The sequence below is a fragment of the Diabrotica virgifera genome, chromosome 4 (assembly GCF_917563875.1).
Source record: "Diabrotica virgifera virgifera chromosome 4, PGI_DIABVI_V3a".
NCBI classification, from domain to species: Eukaryota; Metazoa; Arthropoda; class Insecta; order Coleoptera; family Chrysomelidae; genus Diabrotica; species Diabrotica virgifera.
Window position 1 is genome coordinate 32,418,895 of NC_065446.1, and position 25,388 is coordinate 32,444,282.

Genomic DNA, 25,388 nt, shown 5'->3' on the forward strand with positions numbered 1-25,388 from the left:
CCGAAAGTCGGACTACGGACGTCATCAATTGCGACGTTGCCTTTTTCTCTTCTTGGCTTGTAAAGTAAAGGTGGCTATGCAATAGGCCAAACAACTCTGACAACCCAAGTTACTGTCCTATGAAAATACCTACGTAAAGTAGGCATACCAAAGACAATATACAAAGAAAGAAGAAGAGAAGTGTCTGGAAGTGTCTTTTTCTAAAAAATAAAAAATATGGTGTTATGAATTATGTGGTTATTATCCAAATATAATAACTATGAGGATTTAAAATTCTCATGATTGAAATATCATTTTTGTTCCTCATACAAGAATTGGTTGTAATTTTTTTTTACTATAGAAGAAAAATGAGTGAAATAAACGAATTAGAACAGGCCTTGGTAATGGTAGCAGCTGATGCTGATTCCAGAAATTATGAAGACCAGAAGTTATATGAAAATGAGGAAGAACAAGAGGAGGAAGCAACAAGCAAAGACCCTTATTTTTATGCCAAAGTCTCAGATGATGACAGCACCAATAATTATCCTTCCCAGGTAAATATGCTCTGGACTCTTTATTTCTAAATGTACAGTGTGTTGTGGTTCCATCTGGTGAAATCCATGTCATTTTGTGTATGTCTTTATGTGGGAAGCATGTGGAACCATGTTTTTACTGGTGGTACAATTTATCAAAAACTCCCCATTCTCGCTTGTTTCATTGTGCAGTGAGTGTTTTCTTGTTGTGCCATAGAAGTGCAGCTCGTTGCCTATTTTAGCATTCATATCACTCATTATAATCTTGATGTCATTTATAACGAAACACCCCTGTCAGACTTCATTAGAATACAAAGATTGCAATGGGCCGGACATGTGATAAGAATGGGAGAGAATAGGCTACCAAAAAGAGCACTGAATGCTAGAATGCAGGGAAAGAGACCGGTTGGCAAGTCGACAAAGCGCTGGGAAGACACAGTAAACAGCGACGCACAATCCTTTTTAGGAGTCCGTGTATGGAGAAGAGCAGCCACAGACAAGCAAGGATGGAGGCAAAGAATAAAGGAGCCCAAGGCTCAATTTGGGCTGTAGTGCCGTAGAAGAAGAAGAATGCACAGTGTGTTAGTGCTCCATTAGGGATATAGCGATACGCTTTAATTACTATTTTTGCTAATTTTAATTTTAATAATTTTTCTCAAAACAAAATAATATGGGCCATATAAAAATCACAGTTAATATACAAACCAGATGCTAAGAAAGACATGGTTTTATGAAACGAAATGCATCCCTAACCATATGTTTTTGGTGTGTTCAGTGTAACAAACTGAATTCCCCATAAATTAATTATCATATCAGACCATTATGTCAACAACTCACTTTGGACATGCAATCGTTTTAAAACTGCAGAAGTGTTTCTGTTTTTATACGCCAGATCTAAATAATTTATTGCCTATCTGGTCAGAGGGTAGAAACACAAACAGATTAGCATCTATTATGTATTATCTATCGTCTTAGTCTCTCGGAGGGGGTATATGGCGATACGCTTTAATTACTATTTTTGATAATTTTAATTTTAATAATTTTTCTCAAAACGAAATAATATGGGCCATGTAAAAGTCACAGTTAATATACAAACCAGATGCTAAGAAAGACATGGTTTTACGAAACGAAATGCATCCCTAACCATATGTTTTTGGTGTGTTCAGTGTAACAATCTGAATTCCCCATAAATTAATTATCATATCAGACCATTATGTCAACAACTCACTTTGGACATGCAAAAAACTGCAGAAGTGTTTCTGTTTTTATACGCCAGATCTAAATAACTTATTGCCCATCTGGTCAGAGGGTAGAAACACAAACAGATTAGCGTCTGTGGTTTTCTTAACAGTCTTCACAGCATGCAAACCATGCGGACACCAGACTCTCGCTAACAATCGACCCTCGTCCGAGACCTAAGCAAAACACCTTTTTACTACCAAAATAAATAAATATTTTACTGTTCGTCGTTAGGGATATGTATGTAGGTGTTTCATAATAACATATATCAATAAAATGTTACCGTTTACATTTTAATGCTTTTTCACCCACGAGGAGGGGTGGCGTTCAGCCCAAGTAAGGGCAACCCTAGGCTCAAGTCCAATAATGAAGTAGAGTGTAAGATGAACCTCAATCCAAATTTTCATGCAATACGGTGGAGACATGGAAAATTACACATTATCTATCACTATCGCCATATTTCATGTTCATTGGTCTAAACCTGAATTTTAAGCAGACTTTGCATTATTATAAAATAACCTTTTTCTTCTTAAAGTGCTCTCTTCTAAATGGAGGTTGGCTACTACAATTACAAACTCTTCTCTGTATTCAGCTGTTGAAAATTTAGTCCATTGTCGGATGTTTCTAAATTATTTATGTTTTTGGAGTTATTTGGTATTCTCCAAAAAGTATTTGCTGCTTGCAATATAATTCCTTGCAGTCATACAAGACATTATCTGTTTCAGGTTCTCTACTACTTTTAAGTTTCATGAAACGTAGCCTCTATGGATTTGATAATATTTATTGTCTCAAAAACATCTACTGTTCCCTTATTACATCGGTTTTGGAATATGGTAGCATTTGGTCTCCGCATTATAAATGCTACAAAGATCTGTTCGAAAGAGTACAGAAAAAGTTCTTAATATTTATTGCTTCTAAATTGAGGATACCTGTTAATGAAATTGTATACACTGTTTTACAATTTTCACTCAAATTGCCTACTCTTGAAGAAAGGCGAATATTGCTAGATGTAGCATTTATAATATACATTAATACGAGGAGGCATTGATGCTAGTGCTCTTTTGGTAAAGGTTTACTTCCGTACTCCCTGTAGAGACATTAGATCCCAAGCCTTATTTTATTTAGAATTTCATAATCGAACTTATACTGTAAATAAACCCTTACAGAGATTCAGACGTCTGATGGATGGCCGAAGTTATCTTTAACGTTTGAGTTAAAGTTAAGATAACTCTCAGGGATAACGTGCCCATAACTATTTATGTAAATTTGGTGTGATGTATCTGTCACTGTTATGAGATAGTTATTTCTTCAACGTTAAAAAAGAGAAATAACATTTGATTAACAAAGTTTGAAGTAACAAAGAGAACCTTATGTAGAAATAGTACAAGTTGGAGTGAGCACGAGAGATTGATCGGAACATGGCACAGGCTTGACATGATGGGACGATACCCATATCATATGTTTATAAATTTCAACTTATATTCAACAATTATATCTCGAGTTGATTTTTGTATGATTTTTAAAATTTATAATAAATTTATAATAAATAACCTTTCTCTTTTTACGTTATTAGCTTTACTTTTTATTGTTAATTATTATTTTAATCGTATTATTACCTACGGGCTTTTAATTGTTATTTGAAGTCTAGAGAGAGAGAGACATACTTTATTGATACAATGTACCAAAAGGCCATCGACCGAAGTCTTTCAGCCAATATGAAGTCTATTTTTTTGATATTTTTAATTTTGCACTGCTTTGTATTTGATAATAAATTAATAACATGCCACACAAAATCCTAGGACAGGATGAAGCAGCGTTCTTCGTTGAATATTCACTTGATTTCTATCTAAAAACAAGTCAAAAGATGAACTAACCTTACATATCCTTACATAACTACAGAGTTATCTCATAACTTGAGGATTAACGTCACGTTATAAAGTGACAGTTGTTATACCAGATAACTCAAGAACTGTCAAGAAATAACGCAAGTAGTTAAGTTAAATATGATACATCACACCAATTCGAGGATTATAATTTAACTACAGGATAACTTTACGTTAAAGATAGCTTCGCTCATCCATCACACGGCTGAATGTGTAGAAATGCAAACAAGTTTAATAGTACTTAATGATTTTTTTTTCATTTATCACTAAGTACTATTAAGAATAAGATCGAAAATACCTTTTTATGTTATCACAATGTGCTTTAACAGTGTAAGTTAAATTTTAGTTGATTTGTAAAAAAATGGTAAGTTCGTAAATAAACATTACATTACATAATATATATCAAGTTCCTCTCAGCATCTCCCACACTGGACTATAATATGTCTACCTTAAGGCCAAATACTTCTTTACACCTCTTTTTTTCTGTTTTTTCCTAATGAAGTTCTTTTTTTATAGGTAATTAATAATTCAAACCAAAGTAGGAAACGACAAAGTGAGGATTTGGAAAATGTAACAAGAGCAGAAAGAGAGAGTAAAAGTGTAAAACGCAAACATGAAAATTCTGAAGATGTCACAAAATCACAAAGAGTCTACTCAAATGTTGCAAATGAGGACAAACCCCAAAAGTTTAAACGTGATGATCCTGAAGATGGTATTACAAAATCACAAAGAGGATATGCAAATGTTGTAGCAACACACTATAATCAGTTAGAGGAGAAGGGATTAGAAGAAAGGACTAAGTCTCGCATTGTACATTTAAGAAATTTTCATAATTGGATAAAAAGTATGTTGATTAATGAATATTTAACAAAAATTAAGGATGGTAAAAGACATAATGCTCCTGTAAGAGTGCATGACATGTGCTGCGGTAAAGGAGGAGACCTGTTAAAGTGGAAAAAAGGTAGGTGTTACTTTTGATTGTAATAGAAATTAAATTTATTGGTATTTTTCATAAAAACAAATATTTGTAAGTTTCTTTTCTGCCATCTAAGATCTTCTACGGCTTTAATATATTCTAATAATTTGTCTTTACAACTTTTGGTATTACATTCTTTATGTAATCAAACTGTTCTTTATTGCCCTTGTTCTTTGCTTCTGCTGCTTCCATCTGTTCTTTAATCCCGTCTCACTTCCAGTGTCTTCCTTTTGTGTAGTTTAGCTGATTCTTGCTTTTTCTTTTAGTTTTGCCTGATTCTTTTCAATATTTTTTTCCTTGTATTCATATTAAAACCACTCTTTTGATCAATTTTATTGCTTATGCCTAATCGTCTTGCCTGCTACTTCTTTTAAGCTAGTTTTGATGTTATTCTCTAGGTGTAGCACAAGCTTGTATATAAAGAAATTCATTTTTACAGTTGCAATATGGATTTTTAATAAATGTAATTAATAAATAAATTGCATTTTCCCAATTATAGCGCCATCTATCAACCATTCTAAAAAATGTTTCAAATAAATGTTACTAATTTTTTCATGGGGAATCCATATCTGCAATAAAAACGAGGGTTCCTATTTAAGATTTTAAAGTTACCCCCACCCCACCTCCAGGGTGTGGAGTGGGGGACGATAGGTTTTTGAAAAATATTATAAACCTGTTTTTTTTTGGATTTTTATATGGAAGTGTATTTCTCTAGATATTTTCTATAATTTTCGAGTTTGCATAATTTACCCCTAGTATCACCATAATCGTTTTTACCGATTATAGCGCCATCTATCTACAGTTCGAAATGTGTCTCGAATAAAAGTTGCTTATTTTTACAGTTTATTATTCTAACTGGGAAATAAGCCACAATTTTTTTTTACTAAGCAACAACATTTTTGTTTAATTTAGTAATATTTTGTATTTTGATGTCCGATGACGTAATATTTGAAATGACGTCCGATGTGGAAGTCGAAACGTCAATAAATTCATTTTTGAAGTTAAATTGTAGGTAGATTATTTCCCAGTTAGAATAATAAATTACATAAATGCCACAAAGAAATAGCTTCAGAACTTATTTTTACGTAAGAAATCCAAATCTGCAATAAAAAATGCCATTTAAGATTTTAAAATTACCCCCACTCTACCCCTTACCCCCCACTCCAACCTCCAGGGGGTTGAGTGGGGGGCGGTGTTTAGTGCCATTCGACAGATTTTTGAAAAATATTGAACAAGTATATTTTAGTTCTTCTATCTGATGTTCATTTCGCGAAATATTCGTCTGTTCCACTACTTTTGGCACACCCTGTATATTTATTATTATATGATTTTGTTTTTATAGTGTCTGTTGCAATTTTTTAGGAGGAATTTCCCATCTAATATGCAGTGATATTGCTGAAGTTTCTCTTGACCAATGTAAGGCCAGATACACAGACATGAAAAATAGATCTGCTAGAGAAAGGGGTTCGAATTTATACTCCATCGAGTATATACCGGGAGATTGTTCAAGACTAAGACTGCGTGAAAAATACTCCGATCCTTCAATGAAATTAGACTTAGTAAGTTGCCAATTTGCCTTCCATTACAGTTTTGAAAGTCTTTCCCAGGCCGAGTGTATGTTTCGCAATGCCGCTGAATGTCTGCAACCAGGTAACTATTAGTTGTTGTTAACTATTATGATTATTATATCAAATTAAAAATTCTGATGACTGTAGATAGTGACCTATCAAGCGATCATCTATCTGTAAGTATTTTTCGGTTCTCGTAAATGTAAACATTGAACTTAAATATATTTGACAGTTAAAATCTTGCAGTAAACTTACCAAGTTTTCGCATTAATTTAGTCATATGTCAGTTTTCTCAGTGTAAAATTATTCTAGTAGGCGACATGGCGCATTCTCCGTTTAAATTGTAATATATATTAGGTTTGGTTTTTCCAATTTGATTATGCTGCCTATCTAATTTTGACCATTCATGCTCATTTGTCGATAAAATGTACCCACTGATTAATTTTTTTCTTTTTTTACGTTCCATGTGGGTGGTTTTAAAGGAAAAAATGACGTTATTGGTGGTAGAGAGGGAGTCGTGGGCAAAAATTGCACTGAATGCTATTATTTTTTAATCACATAGAGCATAAAAAAAATTATCCACAAGGAAGAACTTCCTGTAGTTGGCTGTATACCATTAATTACAAGTGAAATTTAATAAAAAAATTTCCTCTTGGTAAAAGGTATATTAGTTTAAAAAGCCCTAAAGGGCTACAAACATATACAAAACGTTTTCGCTCTGTAACAAGAGCATCATCAGTGTTACAAGAACATGGTGAGCCAACCAAAAAATACAAGGTCAAAGCCTTTCAAAAAAGAATGTGTGTGTACTTTGTACGCACGTAAGAAGTTATACTTCTATTATATGATTTAAACGAAATTAGTATACTTTTTATTTATATTTTATTTAAATATTAAACTAATTTATACTTACTACTTCTCAAACATTTTTATTAAAACAGTGCCAAAAATTAAAATAATAAAATAATAAAACACACACAAACACATTAAAAATGCCACAAATGATTTCTGAACATTAATTGTCGGAATTTTTTTGAAGTTATACTTCTTTACGGGCGTAATGACGGTGAAATTTTATATGGGAAAACCTAGCGACCGGGCGCATGCGCATTATAACTTTGTTCTGATTGGATGTTCAAATGACATGACAAAAATTATCCAATATGGCAGCTGTGGCACAGCTGTGGGACTGTGTTTGGTTATAATGTATGCTTGTTGCGTTTTAAAATTTGTAGGAAGAGAAACAACAAACAAAAAGTTAGTTAATGGTTATACTGCCTTTTTAAATAGTTTTCATATTATATTTTTGGACTTATTTACATAGAAGAGATGATTGTTGCATGCCAATGTGAAAGCTCATCAAACTGTGCCTAGTATGAGTGCCGCAGATCTCGCTTATTCAAAGCTAAAGAATCTTTCACTGGTAAGTGTTTTATAAATAGTTGATCAAATTTTGTTATGATATTTGAACATAGCCACTTTGCACGACGCAAGTGATTGCGAAATGTATTAGTCGTTATACGGGCTCCGATACCTACCTTGAACCTACCAAAATACATAAGTAGTATGTAATACTTTTTTTTACATAATTTGATTACCATCAAAATTTATATCAATATTCACCTAATATATTGTCTTCTTACCCTATGTTTTGTTGTATTTTTTCAATTCTAAATCATTTCAATTCAAAATCAAAATAATTTGATTTACATAAGTTAAAAATGTCAAAAGGTTAATCTGTTTAGTTAGACGATCTCCGCACATAATGACAAGCTGCCTCTGTGGTGCAGTTTTAATGCGGGTGAATCCCAATACAACGCAAATACCAGCCGCGTGGTAAGTTGGTTCGAATCCCAATAGAAACTTTTATTTTTTTATTTTTTTTTATACATTTTATGATTGTAAGTATATTTATTATATAATTTTATTTTCAGAAAATACGTATTTAGTTAAAAAATTTTCCGACAATTAATGTTCAGAAATCATTTGTGGCATTTTTAATGTGTTTGTGTGTGTTTTATTTTTTTATTATTTTAATTTTTGGCACTGTTTTAATAAAAATGTTTGAGAAGTATTAAGTATAAATTAATTTAATATTTAAATAAAATATAAATAAAAAGTATATTAATTTCGTTTATAATCATATAATCATATAATAGAAGTATAACTTCTTACGTGCGTACAAAGTACACACACATTCTTTTTTTAACTAAATACGTATTTTCTGAAAATAAAATTATATAATAAATATACTTACAATCATAAAATGTATAAAAAAAAATAAAAAAATAAAAGTTTTTATTGGGATTCGAACCAGCTATCAGCGCGGTTGGTATATTGGAGTTCATTCGCCTTAAACGCTTCGCCACAGAGGCAGTGTGTCATTATGTGCGAAGATCGACTAACTAAACGGATTAAGCTTTTGACATTTTTGAATTAAATTAAATTATTTTGATTTTGAATTGAAATGATTTAGAATTGAAAAAATACAACAAAACATAGAGTAAGAAAACAATATATTAGGTGAACATTGATAGAAATTTTGATGGTAATCAAATTATGTAAATAAAAGTATTACATACTATGTATTTTGGTAGGTTCAAATAGGTAGGTACCTATGATACATTTACAATTATTACGTACCTGTTGCTTTTAAAAACTATTTAAATGTCACTACAATTATAAACTTTTTTGTTTCTGTCCTCACAAAAATAAAACTAATATATTATACATTTGTTTACCTTCATATTGAACAATTATTTATTATTGACAGATCATTTCAACACCCAATCAGAGCCCGTATAACGACTAATACCATACTGTCGGTGTGCGCATGCGCGCAGATCAATATAAATTCACCCTCAATCTCAATCGCGCCTAAAGAAGTATAACTTCAAAAACAGACAAAAGTCTAATATCAATAAATACATCGAAAAATCCAAAGGATGGATAAAATTCCTAAGGATACGGCCCTAGGGCAACATATGACTCCCACACGTGGTAAGTGGGTCAAAAGGTACCTAGGTCATTATGTTGACCTAGTTACCTTTTGACCCACTTATGACCTAGTTACCTTTTGACCCACTTACCACGTGTGGGAGTCATATGTTGCCCTAGGGCCGTATCCTTCGGAATTTTATCCATCCTTTGGATTTTTCGATGTATTTATTGATATTAGACTTTTGTCTGTTTTTTGAAAAGCTTTGACCTTGTATTTTTTGGTTGGCTCACCATGTTCTTGTAACACTGATGATGCTCTTGTTACAGAGCGAAAACGTTTTGTATATGTTTTTAGCCCTTTAGGGCTTTTTAAACTAATATACCTTTTACCAAGAGGAAAATTTTTTATTAAATTTCACTTATAAAAAACTGAAATATAATTGAATTATCGGAATGAGGGCATTTTGTCTATCTTAACGGGGGGTATACCCTTTGACTGCCCTCAAAAAGTAAGCCCTTAATTTAAAATATTTTCGACATGATCACTACCGCTTTTACTGAATGCAACTTTAAAGTTTACTTAACGACTACCTAACTTTACAAATATGGCGTCAGTATCTCTAATCAAATTACATATGTAGGGGAGCAGGTGGCTAGTTGTAACAATTTTCATAAAATCAAATATATCTTGACAGCTATTTTCCCAATTATCACTAATTAATCACTAAACTCTAGTTTAACTCTTTCTGAATAAAACTGAACTGAAGAAAAGTTAAGAAGACTGTTATTTTTTAATCAACTAGCATTTTACCAAAAAAAAGAATGTGTGTGTACTTTGTACGCACGTAAGAAGTTATACTTCTATTATATGATTTAAACGAAATTAATATACTTTTTATTTATATTTTGTTTAAATAATAAACTAATTTATACTTACTACTTCTCAAACATTTTTATTAGAACAGTGCCAAAAATTAAAATAATAAAAGAATAAAACACACACAAACACATTAAACAAGCCACAAATGATGTCTGAACATTAATTGTCGAAAATTTTTTTAACTAAATACGTATTTTCTGAAAATACAATTATGTAATAAATATACTTACAATCATAAAATGTATTAAAAAAAAAAACAAAAAAGAAAGTTTCTATTGGGACTCGAACCAGCGCTGATAAGAGCGGTTGGTATTGGAATTCATTCGCCTTCTCCGCTTAGCCACAGACACTATGCGTCATTATTTACGAAGATCGACTAACTAAACGGATTAAACTTGTGATATTTTGATATTTTGAAAATTGATCAAATTATTTTAATTTTGAATTGAAATGATTTAGAATTGAAAAAATACAACAAAACATAGAGTAAAAAAACAATATATTAGGTGAATATTGATAGAAATTTTGATGGTAATCAAATTATATAAATAAAAGTATTACATACTATGTATTTTGGCAGATCAAATAGGTAGGTTTATACCCATGATACATTAACAATTATTACGTACCTGTTGCTTTTAAAAACTATTTAAAAGTCACTACAATATTATAAACTTTTTTGTTTCTGTCTTCACAACAATAAAACTAATATGTTATACATTTGTTTACCTTTACCTCCAAACCACAGCTGCCATATCGGATAATTTTTGACATGTCATTTGAACATCCAATCAGAACAAAGTTATAATGCGCATGCGCCGGACTGATAGGTTTTAACATATAAAAAAATCACCCTCTATCGCCGGTAAAGAAGTATAACTTCAAAAAGTGCATTGTTACAACTTACCCCGCGCTTGGGGCTAGTTGTAACATCTATTGGGGTAGGTTGTAACATTACGAAAATTCGAATTTTTTGGAATATTTCGAAGAAAATACCAACGTTGGTCCTGTTGAAAGATGTTGCTAGATGTTGCTCGACTTAATAAGGTGGCTTCTGGTGTTCTTAAATATAAATGTAGATTACTATGCATAAAATTTTGGACCCAATCTGGACCAACTGTATAATTTTGATACCAAGAAGAAGTAAGTTGCTTGGCACTGAGTTTTACAGCATATTGGTAAGGCAGTTTTCGCATCTTCATGGGAATTAGTCCAAAATATACTTCGGTGCACTTCAGAATATACGGAGCCATTTTACTTTCTTCTTCGGCTGTAAAAACTATCCCTGGTTTAGTACTGCTCACTTGTAGACTCTTAATGTTTTTCTTTTTTTTATATATCGTTATAAAGATACATGACACAGTCCGTGCTGTTTTACTTGCTTGCTTTATGCTATAGACTTCACTTCCTGGCTTTGAGTTGCCATTTCTGATTTTCTTTTATGTTGTCTCGTTCTTTACTGTTACTAAACTAAATAATACGTTTTTATATTGTAGATCATAAATTTAGCAAGATTCAGCGCAATTTGTAACATGTTACAACAAGCCCCAACGTTTTGTTACAACATACCCCGTAGCACACTTTTGTATATTTATTAAAATATCTGTAAAAATATCTTGCTAATCGTAAAATCGTTAAGCAACATCAAAGTATAACTAAATTTAGACAATAAATGAACACCAAAAGATTCATTTCCGTTTAAAACAATAGCGATAACCAAAATTTTATGAGAGTCAAATTTTAAATTGCCTCATCCAAATGAAGCATGTGCACAAAACTACTATTTGCAACTATCGGAGGATGGCTGGCTAGACGATGTCATTTGCAGGGCGCTAAGAGAATAAGATTGAGTCAGCTAAATTAGTTAAAAACGGTCAAATAACCTATGAAAAAGCCGTGTTACTACTTACCCCTGTTACAACAAGCCCCTTGTTCCCCTACATCGTTTCGAATTGTATTCACTTCTTTTCGTTTTACAAATTACCATCTTTTTTTAACATTATGTTGTTGACCATTACATGAACAGTTTAAGATTTGACGCAAGGTGAATTACAAAAATGGTTTATGTAATTGGTGGATTCAACCGTTACTTGATGGAAGTTCATTTTATCTAACAATAAAACATTGAAAACTTTTGTTTTCGATACTTCCACAAAATTTATTATAAAACTATGTGACTACAGCTGTTTCAGCAGAGTACCTTTCTCAAGTGATATGAGGGTGAATTTTTATATGTTAAAACCTACGATCCCGGCGCATGCGCATTATAACTTTGTTCTGATTTGATGTTCAAATGACATGTCAAAAATTATCCAATATGGCAGCTGTAGCGCAGCTGTGGTTTGGACGGTTGACGGTTTGGTTATGTATGGTTGTTGCGTTTTAAAATTTGTGGGAAGAGAAACAACAAACAAAGGTTAGTTAATAGTTATACTGCCTTTTTAAATAGTTTTCATATTATATTTTTGAAGTTATACTTCAAAATGTTTTAATTTATGTATGTATCAGTCCAGAAAAGGTGTGGAAAGAATATATTAGTGATTTTAAATATATTTTTCTACAAACGTGTTAAAAATACAATTTTTAGCACTCCATAGGAGCGTTAAAAGTGAATTGTCAAATTGTGAAACGTCAAAATATTTATATTTCATTTATTAACATTAATATTAATAATACAACTTGCGCAATTTGAAAAACGTGGTTTAAAAGGTTTTTTATTATAATTTTGTGTCTTTGGATTTGTCTTCCTTGGGCGCGAAATAATAAAACATCTATTTTTATATTTCACTTGTCACCGTGATGTATAATTATGTATATCTGAAAGGTACGTAGCATGCGGCTTGATGGCCTTGTTGGTAGAGCATTGGACCAGAGATAAAAAAATCGCGAGATTGTGGGTTCAAATCCCGGACGATTCATATTTTTTTTTTTTTAATATTTGGCATTGCTATTAAGTTTTGGTTCATTTTTGGTAATTATTGTTAATTTTTTGTATTGTAACTGTTAAGTAGGTATATTTATTTCGTTGAAATTATATTATAATAGAAATAATATAACTTCTTACGTGCGTACAAAGTACACACACATTCTTTTTTCTATGTGTTTGCATTTTAAAGTTTCTAACTGAATGGGTTGAGGAGTGGGGAGCTATTTGTCTCAAGTTGGTCATTCAGAATTATATCTGTATTTTTCAATTTATTAACTTCCATAGATTCTAATAAAGATAGTTTAACGCCTTTATTTTGAATATGAAGAATTTGAAACTGTTCATTAAAGGAATGATTATGATCTAGAAGGTGAAGTGCGTATGTAGAAGTGTCTGTTTTTCTATTGAACACAAAAGGGCTTTCAACAATAGAAAAACAGATACTTCTACATACGCACTTCACCTTCTAGATCATAATCATTCTTTTAATGAACAGTTTCAAATTCTGCATATTCAAAATAAAGGCCTTAAGCTATCTTTATTAGAATCTATGGAAAGTAATAAATTGAAAAATACAGATATAATTCTGAATGACCAACTTGAGACAAATAGTTCCCCACTTCTCAACCTATTTAGTTAGAGACTTGTAGAAACACAGTAAAATAAATCACTTGAGAAAGGCACTCTGACTGTAGTCACATAGTTTTATAGACAAGGCGAAAACGGCGGGTTCGTTAGAAAAAATATTCCCATGAAATTTTTTTGCATTATCACATTCGTGAGACATCCCAGAATAAAGGCGGGTTGACATTACTAGTGAATAACGAACGTGGCTCACGCTTACGTATTTTGCCCGTGCTATTGTTAGATATTTAATTATCTATTTTCAAACTCGAGCAGTACATTTGCATAAATGCAATGCATAGATACAAATGTACTGCTCGAGTTTGAAAATAGATAATAAAATATCTAACAATAGCACGGGCAAAATACGTAAGCGTGAGCCACGTTCGTTATTCACTAGTAATGTCAACCCGCCTTAAGGTTCAAGAAGTCGCCCACGTGAAAAGTGGTCCAATTTTTTTTAACAATTTTTTTTAATTAAATTGCAAAAATCAATATTTTTGTCCCGCACAAATTTTTATTAGGTTTTTTGGACCATTCTGGACAAAAAAGGTCTCTTGTAATTTTTCTCTAAAGTTGATCGTTTTCGAGTTATAAACAATTTAAAATTGAAAAAAAAAAACGAAAAATGGCGATTTTCAAGGCTTAATAAATTGGTTAAAAGTTCTTATTATGAAAGTCAGAAAGTGACTAAATCAAAGTTTAAGCCCCCCCTACAAGATCCTGAAGAAATTTTTGCCATAATTCTATTACTAAGCTGTTATTTTTAAGTAATAAGAATGAGCGCCAGCACGTATTAGGCGGCCGTCAATGGTGAGTGCGAGAGAGATGCCATTCCGGCAGTCCAATGGAGCATCTTACTCGCACTCACATTTACAGCCGCGTCAATACGCTCTTACGGCTTATTGTTAATAATTAAAAATAACAGCTTAGCACTAAATTAATGACACCAATTTCTTCAGGATCATGTGGGGGGGGAGGGGGGGCTTTAAACTTTGATTTAGTCACTTTCTGACTTTCATAATATGTAATAATTTTTAACCGAGTTATTAACCCGGAAGTAGCCGCGCTCACTTCTGTAACGTCGATAGTCGCGTATGAGATTCTATCTCAAAACACGAATTTAAAACAAATTTTTATTTTGTACTATTTTTATCTACTTTTTATATTGAAAATATATATTTCTAACAATTTTATTAAAAAACCTGTGTTAACGGCCACCTGCCAACATCGGCCACCTGTTCTAACGGCCAGTTTAAAAATTTCCCAAACCAATTATATGTAGACTACAAAAACTGGCAATACCGTCCACCTTTCTATATCGGCCAATAGTTCTTTCATTTTTAGTGGCCGTTACTGACAAATTTTACTGTACAGTAAAGTTAACGCCCACCTGCCAACATCGGCCACCTGTCCTAACGGCCCGTTTAAAAATTTCCCAAACCAATTATATGTAGACTACAAAAACTGGCAATAGCGGCCACCTTTCTATATCGGCCAATAGTTCTTTCATTTTTAGTGGCCGTTACTGACAGGTTTTACTGCATTACGAAAAGGATGAACTGTGAGATTCTATCTAACGGCGCGACTACTCGCGGGTTAAAGCTAATTGGCTCTCCCCAAAGCCATAAATTCCACAAAAAGAAGAAGAAAAAAAATTCCAACGCATTACTACACCCTTCCTCGAGGTACTTACGAAATTTTTTCAAAATTGCAAAATTTTTCATCAAGTTATCGCGAAAAAGGATAGAAATTGAGATTCTATCTCACCGCGCGACTACTCGCGGGTCTTAAAAATGGCCATTTTTGCGTTTTTCAACTTTTAAATTGCTTATAACTCTAAAACCATCAACTTTAGAGAAATATTACAAGAGACCTTTTTTGTCCAGAATGGTCTACAAAACCTAAAAAAAATCCAAACCAAATCCAAAAATACAGACCAAAAAAATGTCCAGACCAAAAATAATAATTTTTGCAATTTGATTAAAAAAAATTGTTAAAAAAAATTTGGACCACCTTTCTCGTGGGCGACTTCTTGAACCTTATTCTGGGGTGTATTACAAATGTGATTATGCAAAAAAATCTCATGGGAATATTTTTTCCAACGAACCCGCCGGTTTCTCCTTGTCTATTATAATAAATGTGAAAATCGAAAACAAAAGTTTTCAGCGTTTTATTGTTAGAATGTTTTATGATCTCTAGAATCTTTATTTGTTACTTTTGTTTTCTCTTATATTATTAAGAAATTTTATTTGTAGGTTTTAAGTACTTCAAACACAATATTTTAACTTTTAGGTGGATACTTTATCGGTACCATACCCGACGCGTATGAGATTGTAACCAGAGCCAAAAAATTTAACAATAAAAGCTTCGGAAACAAGGTTTATGAAGTTTCTATCGATTTCGATATTAATAAACCTCCTTTATTTGGTGCTAAATACAACTTTCAACTAGATGGCGTTGTTAACTGTCCAGAATTTCTCGTCTATTTTCCGGCGCTGGTAAAATTGGCTAAAAAATTTGGTCTGAAGCTGGTGAGAACAGAGAAATTTTATGACTTTTTTGAAAGGATGAAAGAAGAAGGAAAATATCTGTTAACCAACATGAGAAGTTTAGAAGCTTATCCGGCACCAGAGTCGGTACAATTAGTTGGTACAGATTCTTCTGATTACATACATGCTGAAACTTTTATTAAAAAGGAACAGAGAGGAAGTCTAAAAATTGGAACTCTATCAAAGTCTGAATGGGAGGTTTCTTGTAAGTAGTTTTTTAGTATTTATGTAAAGTGAAAACCTAAATAATAGGGATGTTCACAAAAAGTTTAATAGTCATTTTAAACAATTAAGAAACACCCTAGGAATAATTGTCTAAAATATTAAGAAAATTAAAAAGCCTGTCTATGAAAAAACTTCATTAGAAATCTAGCATTATTTTAAATTTCAAGAAACCGCTTCTGACGTCACTAGTCGTATACCCCAGCGCCCGCCATGTCCATAGTGTTTTAGGTACCTGTTTGACGTTAGTTCAGGTCATTTTATTTTGTATTTTGTTCTCTTATTGTGTTATTAGGGCTAACGTGAAGTTTTATGGTGAATTTGTTTAGTTTAAAGTGGATAGACTGTTTCTAAGGACATAATTTTGGGTAGTACAAATAAATAAATAAAATGAAAGGTTTTAAAATAGCTGATTCGCTTAACCTAGCTACTGTAGGTAATACATGCAACAATTGTGTCTGATTTCTTGTCATCTTGTAAAGAAATAAATCAACCACAGAGTAGTGAAATGTTTATTTTAATAAGGTACAGGGGTGAAAAAAAAAGAGAACATTTAGTGTGATTTTTAATTTCAAATATTTCATTCAAAGGAAACTTTTTGTTTATTCTTACGGACTTTCGACCCTCGTGTAATCTTGTAATCTTTCTTGTAAATTGTTCAAAAATATTTATTAGTTTTCTCAGAATTCGAAAAAATGTATGCATTTAAATAGCATTTGCCCTACTAATTTAAATGTCTAGTTTATAGGGTCTGTCGGTAATAAATAGGTACTTTATGGACACCAAGCCCCTGATTCTAATTCATTTCGACAGTCGCAATTTTATTTCGACACCGCCATGACAGCCGGAGAGTATAGCGATTCTTGGGGATATTAACCTTATCATGTTGAGACTGCTCAGAATTTGGGTTGGCGCTTCGGTTTCTTGGATTTTGTTGATAGTCTGGGAAAATTATCGAAAAAATACCATTTTTGGGAAAAATTATTTACCAGCTATTTTATTGCTAAAATCGAATCTTAAGATTGCATATATTAGTAATATGGGGTATGACAAGTCCGCAGAAAGTGTGTTATTTTATTTATAAACAAATTAGCACTCCTAAATCTTCTTTTTTTTTTCAATTAGTGGTCTGTAACTCCTATAATTGTTCCTTTGAGCCAAAAACACTCAAATAAAAATTCACCGTAATTTAGTTCTGCACAAAGTTATTTTTTTTCCGATTTCCTTCAACAAAAATTTTACTCCGAAAATCCGAGTTTTCCCAAAAAATCTGCCATTTTCAATTAAAATTTTAGGGAAGTACCTAATTATTTATCAATAATTAAATAATTGAAGACATGAAAGATTTATTATAGTAGATTATACAGAGGGCCTAAATTATGGAATAAATTCATTTCTTTAAAACGGACGATTTTGAGCAAAATCCCGAAAGAGGTCGATTTTTATTTTTAAATTACAATTTTTTGGCATATATTTCATACTAGTGACGTCATCCATCTGAGCGTGATGACGTAATCGATAATTTTGTTAATGGGAATAGGGGTCGTGTGGTAGGTCATTTGAAAGGGCGTTTAATTCTCTATTCAGTAATATAAACATTAATATCATTAGGTATTTATACAGGGTTGCCAAAAAAAATTTTGAATTAAATTAATTGGCGCAACAAGAAGAATGTATGTAATTTATTTAACTCAAAATACATTGTACTGCTGTCAGAAAATAGAAAAAAAGGTTTATTTCACAAATAAACATTTCTTTTCGCTTAAATTAAATCACAAACAGCCTCCCTCCTACCTATTGGCAGTTTGAACTTTTAATTTAAGCTAAAAGCAATGTTTATTTGCAAAATAAACATTTTTTTCTATTTTCTGACAGCAATAGAATGTATTTTGAGTTAAATAAATTACATGCATTCTTCTTCTTGCGTCAATTAATTTAATTCAAATTTTTTTTTGGCCTCCCTGTATAAATAATGATATTAATGTTTATAATACTGAATAGAGCATTGAACGCCTTTGTAAATGAGCTACAACACGAACCCATATTCCTATTTAAAAAAATAATTACGTCATCACGCTCGGATGGATGACGTCACTAGTTTGAAATATATGCCAAGAAATTTAATTTAAAAATAAAAATCGACCTGTTTCGGGATTTTTCTCTAAAATCGTCCATTTTAGAGAAAATGAATTTATTCCATAATTTAGCCCCTCTCTGTATATCAGGAGGCCGGCGACAATCTAACCAATAGTTTAGCAATAATTAAAATGTTAATTAAAAAATTTCGGTCGAAATAATAACCAGAAAGATTATGATACACCAGAATAACTATGATTTTCATATAAAAAAGCACTATACCTATTCAACGTACCTTACAGGATTGAAATTGGACCATTTGAGCGGTCTCAGGAATGTTATAAAGAAACAATTTTTTGGCTTATAAACAAATAGAACCCCTCAGAAAATATTAGATTAAATTAAATTAAGTTAACGCTGTTGAAAAGAGCACGGCTTCTGTGTCCTTTTCGAAGAAAAACAAATTGAATTGCGAGGAGTGATTCCAGGTATATCCGGTCAAATTTGACCGGCATTTGCGACAGAGTTATAAACAACAGGATTTTAATCTTTGAACCATTAGATACCTTTTAATTCCGGTCCTCTTTGTACATACAAATTTTCATATCTTCAAGACACTCACAAAAAAGATTTATGTCACTGTCACCAAATTATTTAATTATTGATAAATAATTACTTCCCTCAAATTTTAGTTGAAAATTAAAGATTTTGTTTGGAAAACCCGAATTTTCCGAAGAAAATTTCCGTCGAAGGAAATTGGAATAAATTATCAATGTGCAGAATTAAATTACTGTCAATTTTTATGTGAGTGTTTTGGTTTAAAGTTAAAATTTTCTGAGTTATAGAGCAATAATAAAAAAAAAGATTTCGGAGTGCTAATTTGTTTATAAACAAAATAGCACACTTTCTGTGGACTTTGCACAGCTATATTACTAATATAGGAAATCTTAAGATTTGATTTCAGCATGTCCAGCAATAAAATAGCTGGTAATTAATTTTCCTTGTTTTTTACTAATTTTCCCAGATTATTACCTCACATCTTTCATTGAGTTGATGATTCATGTTGTGGACATTCTCAATTATTATATTTCTAATTTACTATTCTATCTAATTCCTCAAAACAAGCAAATTTCAATTAAACCCAGCTATATTATAATACCTTTTGATTTAGTTTTCCTTGCAAGAAATAAACAAAACACATCTAAACTAAACCTAACCTCGCTTTTGGCCATTCATTCATCTCCGTGTCAAATAATTTCGACAGTCGCCATATTGAAAGCGACTTGTTTTTGGTCGAAATTTGATTTAGAATCAGGGCCCAAGTCTTGAAACCTCCTGACAAATTGAAAGATCATAAACTAGGTACTTTTTATTTTTGTAAAAATTTTTCTTGCTAACCCATTTCGTTGCCTGGATATTAAAAACAGATATTTAGAAGTCCAAAATACGAAGTTTTCCACTGTAGGTATTAAGAATTTTTATAATTTTTTTTTATATAACTAAGCTAACTTAAATCTAAAACATATCATAGAATTGGGTAAAAATGACTACATAATTTAAAAACTCATTTATTTAGGAAAAGATCCATAGGTAACTTACAATAAAGAAGTGATCTTCGCAAGAGAAAATCTTGGTTTTTATTGATACATACTTCTTTTTTACGTTTCTTTTTACGATTTAAATTAGCTGGAACTGTAATAAAAATATTGTCAGAACTGTTTTTAAAGGTATTTACACACCAAGGAACAAAGCACCACTTATTTGGTTTCATTGTTACTAATTAAATACGTAAAGAACTGCACACATTCAAATACACCTCGTAAATAAGTATACAAAACTACTCGTCGATCAAAGACGATACGACTGCTGACGTCACAGACCGTAGCCTCGGTGCAGGGTACCGTTTTTCTAGCCTCCAAGAAAATCAACATTATGAACTCATTTATCTTAAAAAATATACATTTTTTAACAGTTTTATGATTGCTACGTTTTTATATACTTTATAATCTATTGAATTTAACTATATTTAAAAATTAGTGAACATCCCTATTAGAGTCATCATCATTCTATTTGTCTTTATTTCTATGTATATGAATTACATTTATCCATTAGTTTCTATCATGCGTCATACCAACATCAATTCCCTTTACCTACACGTCCTGCATAAGCGTCTTCCTCAGGTTTTCTTTGATCTTCCTCTCCTACTCCTCCTAGAAACTTGAAAATCAGTAAGTTCGAGTTATAGTTCTTCCACTTTATCTTTGCATATGCATGCAATTATTCACGAATTATTTTTATACTACGTCCTTTCCTACTAACAGAAACTTAAACGATTAATTTAAGCCGCCTGTCCATACACAACACCATGTATAGGGCTTTTCAACGATTCTCATTTGTTTCGAGCCTCTCTCATATGTCGTATATTAATATTATACACAGATTATAACAACATATGAACAACAGCATAAATAACAACATATGAGTTTTAAATTATTATTACATATATTATTAGTCTTAAAGTTTGGGGCGTTCCTGCCCACTCACCCTGTATATTATACTAACATATACATATTCGATACCAGTATCACTTGGAGCAACTCAAATATCGCAACTCTTCATGCTACTATAACTTCTGATCTACTCACAATAAAATCTGATCCGATTCAAATTTACTCTCTTTTAACGTAAATACAACGGTAGCATTATCCTATAAAGGAGCTCTTCAACCCTTACCTCTTCATAAGAGCCAGATCAGTATCGTTGAATCTGTAAAGTTTCTTGGTATTTTTTCGAATGGGTATGGTTTCGAAGGAAATGAATTTAGCCTCTTCCAAAATAACATATTTTTCTTTGTTCGAGTCCCATCTTCAATATGGTCTCCCTTTTTGGGGTTCTGGTACCGCTGCCCAATCCGATGTTATTTTTAAATTACAAAAAAGAGAAATAAGATATCTGTTTGGCCTCAGAAGAACAAAACATTGCAGAAGCTACTTCAAAGATCACAGGATTCTAACACTACCTTCTTTATATATTTTAAAAACTGTTTTCTTAATTCGTAAACATCTACATGTCTTTCCAGCAAGACCTAGAGATGACTATTCCACCAGAAATTCTACCTTTGACATCTATTTACCGATTCCGTCCAGTGAGTTAGTAAAGAAATATATATTATGTTCTGCAAAAAAACTTTACAACCATCTCCCTCTACAACTTAAATCTGCAACATATTTCCCTAAGTTCCGTAAAATGACTTGAAATGTTTCTTAACCAATAACTCAGAAAGTACAGTATTCTTATTTATAAGTAGAATCATAATCTATATTTGAGTGTCATATGCAGCAGCTTAACTTAACTTATTAAATTTCGTAAGGTAGATTATGTAATTTGCAAATTTTTTTAAATTTCACTGTTTTTTGTTTCATTTCATTTTTTATTTATATTGACGATTTATATCATTTTATTAAATTGTATTTGTTATTGTTCTTATTTATGATTCTTGTAAGCTTTGTCTATAAAATTGTTAAATTTTTCATGACAATAAAGCATATTTCTATTCTATTCTATTCTATTCTATTCTATTCTATATTAACGAGTCCATATTTCTATGTTGAGATTTTTATACTATACATACGTTATAGACTAAGAGCCGCTATAGGTGAAATTTCTTAATCATTTTAGGCACGACGGGACCCTATAACTTAAATAGTAGAACCTAAAACAAAACGTTTGAACACTGTGCCGTCACTTTTCAGTGGCACATGCGTCGACAGTGGCGCATCAAACTTTCCACTTATGGACGGGATAAATAAATTAAAAAATACCCTCCCTCATTACCAGAATTTAATTTTTTTCATTTTTAAAGTTCTATGTGATTAAGACATAAGATTCATCGTAATTTTAACCCACCACCCCCTTCTCCCTGCCCCCACCATCAAAAACTTTATTTTTCGATTTTATTTTTTTTTTTGGTGGGATGCAATCAATTTTAAAATTTCAAAAAATTCACACGCATAGTTAAGGCTTTTATAAAACACTTCTATTTTTTATAGACCTGTAGGTTGCGTGTACATAACCTCAAAAAAATTTTAAAATTTGTTTTTTGGAAAAAGGTATATAACTTTTTTTTGGGGATAGCTGCAGATCTAATTTTTTCTTAGTCTTGTGTATTTTATCAAACACTATATTTCTAATTTTTTTCAGATTTTTCTGTAACGCTGATCACCTTCAAAAATCCAAAAAACTTTTTTAAGGGGGTTTTGGGGAGTTTGAACGTGTTTTTCTGATTTTTAAATATTCTAAAGGACTCAGTTACTTCAAGTTACATATAACCTATAAAAACAAAATTGATTTGATACATTATGAAGTCTATAAAATAGGGAAAATCCCCAAAACCCCCCAAAAAACAGTTTTTCGGATTTTTGAAGGTGGGGATCCTTATGGAAAAATCTGAAAAAAATCAAAAATATAGTGTTTGATGGAACACACAAGATTAAGAAAAAATTAGACCTGCAGCTATTCCTCAAAAAAAGTTATACGCTTTTTTGAAAAAAAAAATTTCTTTTAATTTTTTGAGGTTATGTACACTCTACCTATGGGTCTATAAAAAATAGGCATGTTTTATAAAAGCCTCAGCTATGCGTGTGAATTTTTTGAAATTTTAAAATTGATTGCATCCCACCAAAGAAAATAAAAACGAAAAATGAAGTTTTTGATGGTGGGGGCAGGGGGAAGGGGGTGGTGGGTTAAATTACGCTGAATCCTATGTGTTAATCACATAGAACTTAAAAAAATAAAAAAAATTAATTCTGTTAGTAAGGGAGGGTAACTTTTAATTTATTTATCCCGTCCATAAGTGGAAAGTTTGATGCGCCACTGTCGACGCATGTGCCACTGAAAAGTGACGGCACAGTGTTAAAACGTTTTCTTTTAGGTTCTACTATTTAACTTATAGGGTCCCATCGTGCCTAAAATGATTAAGAAATTTCACCTACAGCGGCTCTTAGTCTATTACTTTTGTAGATTGTCAGCTACACATTCTAGTTTTTTCTTTGATATTATCCCTATATTTGTAAGCTTACCTAGTATTATATTGAACTGATGATGTGCATGGATTCACATACGAAACGTTTTCATTAAGAGATGAAGTATCAAGATCCCTTGTTTTACCAAGAGAAGTCCCAGATCTAAAAAATAAATCTGAAACTGACAGTTGTCAGAATCGTAATCGTAATTTGGTATAAAAACAAATCAATTGTGTTTATTTCTTTATAAAAAGGTATGTTCTTTGATTTGTATAGTTTTATAAATTGTACAGATTATAGTCGTATAGATAATACATAAATAATTTTTTGTTCGATTATAGCGCCATCTATCAACAACTAGAATAAATGATATATATGATTTTAATCACAGACGTACCTTTTTTCTGTCACTTCCAACTTACTGCGTTAGAAAGAAATCGAAAAACTGTGATGCACTGAAAGATGCCTATGAGAAGGAGAATAACATCCTTAATCTCTACTTTATAAATGGTAAAAGGCAAAGATTAGATGTTACTAGAAAGTGGTTTCACGACAAGTTTCAGATTTATTGTTTAGATCTGGGACTTCTCACTTCTCTTAAATGTCTATTAATACTACTTCTTAATAATTATACTGTTATTTTTAACTGTTTTCAGCTCTCTACACAACATTTGTATTTGAAAAAGTAAAAAATACATGGAACGCAGATGGAACTCCAGTATATGATATTTGACAGGACTTACTTTAATTTATCTTATTATAATAATTGGTGGAGTCGATCAGTCCTTTGTAATTATAGATTTTACAAATTAATAAATATACAGAAATTAGAATTGTTTATTTATTTATTTTATAATTAAAATTGATATACAGATGTCAATACAGAGAGGAGAAACAAGTAAAGTGGGTTGAATAACAGACATGTTAAGCATGCCTGTCAAAATGTTTATCTCTTACAGTTTGGGAATATTTTGACAGATTCATTGTCAGAAACATATAACACAAAAATTCCTACATCTCAGTATTAATAGCACAAATAATCTTACTGTCGCAATTAAAAAAGAAGAACAATTAAATAAGAATGTATATTCTATTCATTAAAAACTTTCGATGTGTAAATACTTATTTATTTATTTTTTATTTATTTTCAACGGGACACTGCCCAATAAGATTACAAGTTTATAAGTCCAATATACATAATACATGTGTCAATAATAATAAAACTACAAATTTAACACAAAATCACAAACTTAAACACATAAATCAGAATCAGATTCATATATCACAATAATGAATATCCAACAACTACTCAAACAAACAAACGTCTGAGGCCAGAGATGAATTCAGACTTCGGTGCAAAGAAATCTAGATCAGGTTGAGTGTTTGCCCATCTTAGTGCTCGAGATAAAAAGTTGTTATATGCATAGTTGGTTCTATGGATAGGAACATAGAATGTTTGATTTAATCGAGTTCTGCGGAGAGGTACATGGAGACCAACCTGCTCAAGTAGCTGAGGACACAAAACTGTTGAATTAATTATGCCATAGAGCATCCTTGCATCCTTAATTACTCGTCGGTCACGCAATGAGAGAATACCCAATTGGGTTTCAATTTGATAATAATTTAACTGATTTAACTCAAAAGGTATACCCAGTTTATATGCTATGTACCTTAAGAACTTGTGTTGGACTGTCTCGATTTTTGTTATGTAAATATTGTAAGATGGAGACCAAACACAAGAACAAGAACAATACTCTAGATGAGGTCTAACTAAAGAACAATATAGTAATTTAATTGCATCAATATTCTGAAAGTTTCTAGTGCATCTTTTTATAAAACCAAGCATTTGTAAAGATTTGGAAATTTTTGATGTATAATGTGATTCAAATAAAAGTTTACAGTCTAAATTAATTCCCAAATCACGAATTTCAGTAACCCAGTCAACAGGAATATTCTGTATATTATAATT

The 25,388-nt window shown here is 31.6% G+C and overlaps 1 protein-coding gene across 1 annotated transcript; it reads left to right on the top strand.

Annotated features, from left to right (window-relative positions):
* Nucleotides 1-163: 163 nt before the first annotated feature.
* LOC114327884 (mRNA cap guanine-N7 methyltransferase) lies at nt 164-24,252 on the top strand. The gene is made up of 5 exons (XM_028276601.2): nt 164-533; nt 4,151-4,595; nt 5,973-6,260; nt 15,844-16,305; nt 24,076-24,252. Exons 1-5 carry the CDS (start codon nt 279-281, stop codon nt 24,150-24,152), a joined length of 1,527 nt encoding a protein of 508 aa, XP_028132402.1. The 5' UTR covers nt 164-278; the 3' UTR covers nt 24,153-24,252.
* Nucleotides 24,253-25,388: the final 1,136 nt, after the last annotated feature.

Coding starts and splice junctions, on each gene's coding strand:
- LOC114327884 (XM_028276601.2), top strand. CDS start 279: ATGATTGAAATATCATTTTTGTTCCTCATACAAGAATTGGTTGTAATT. Junction 534..4,150: donor CCAATAATTATCCTTCCCAG/GTAAATATGCTC, acceptor CTTTTTTTATAG/GTAATTAATAATTCAAACCA. Junction 16,306..24,075: donor GTCTGAATGGGAGGTTTCTT/GTAAGTAGTTTT, acceptor AACTGTTTTCAG/CTCTCTACACAACATTTGTA.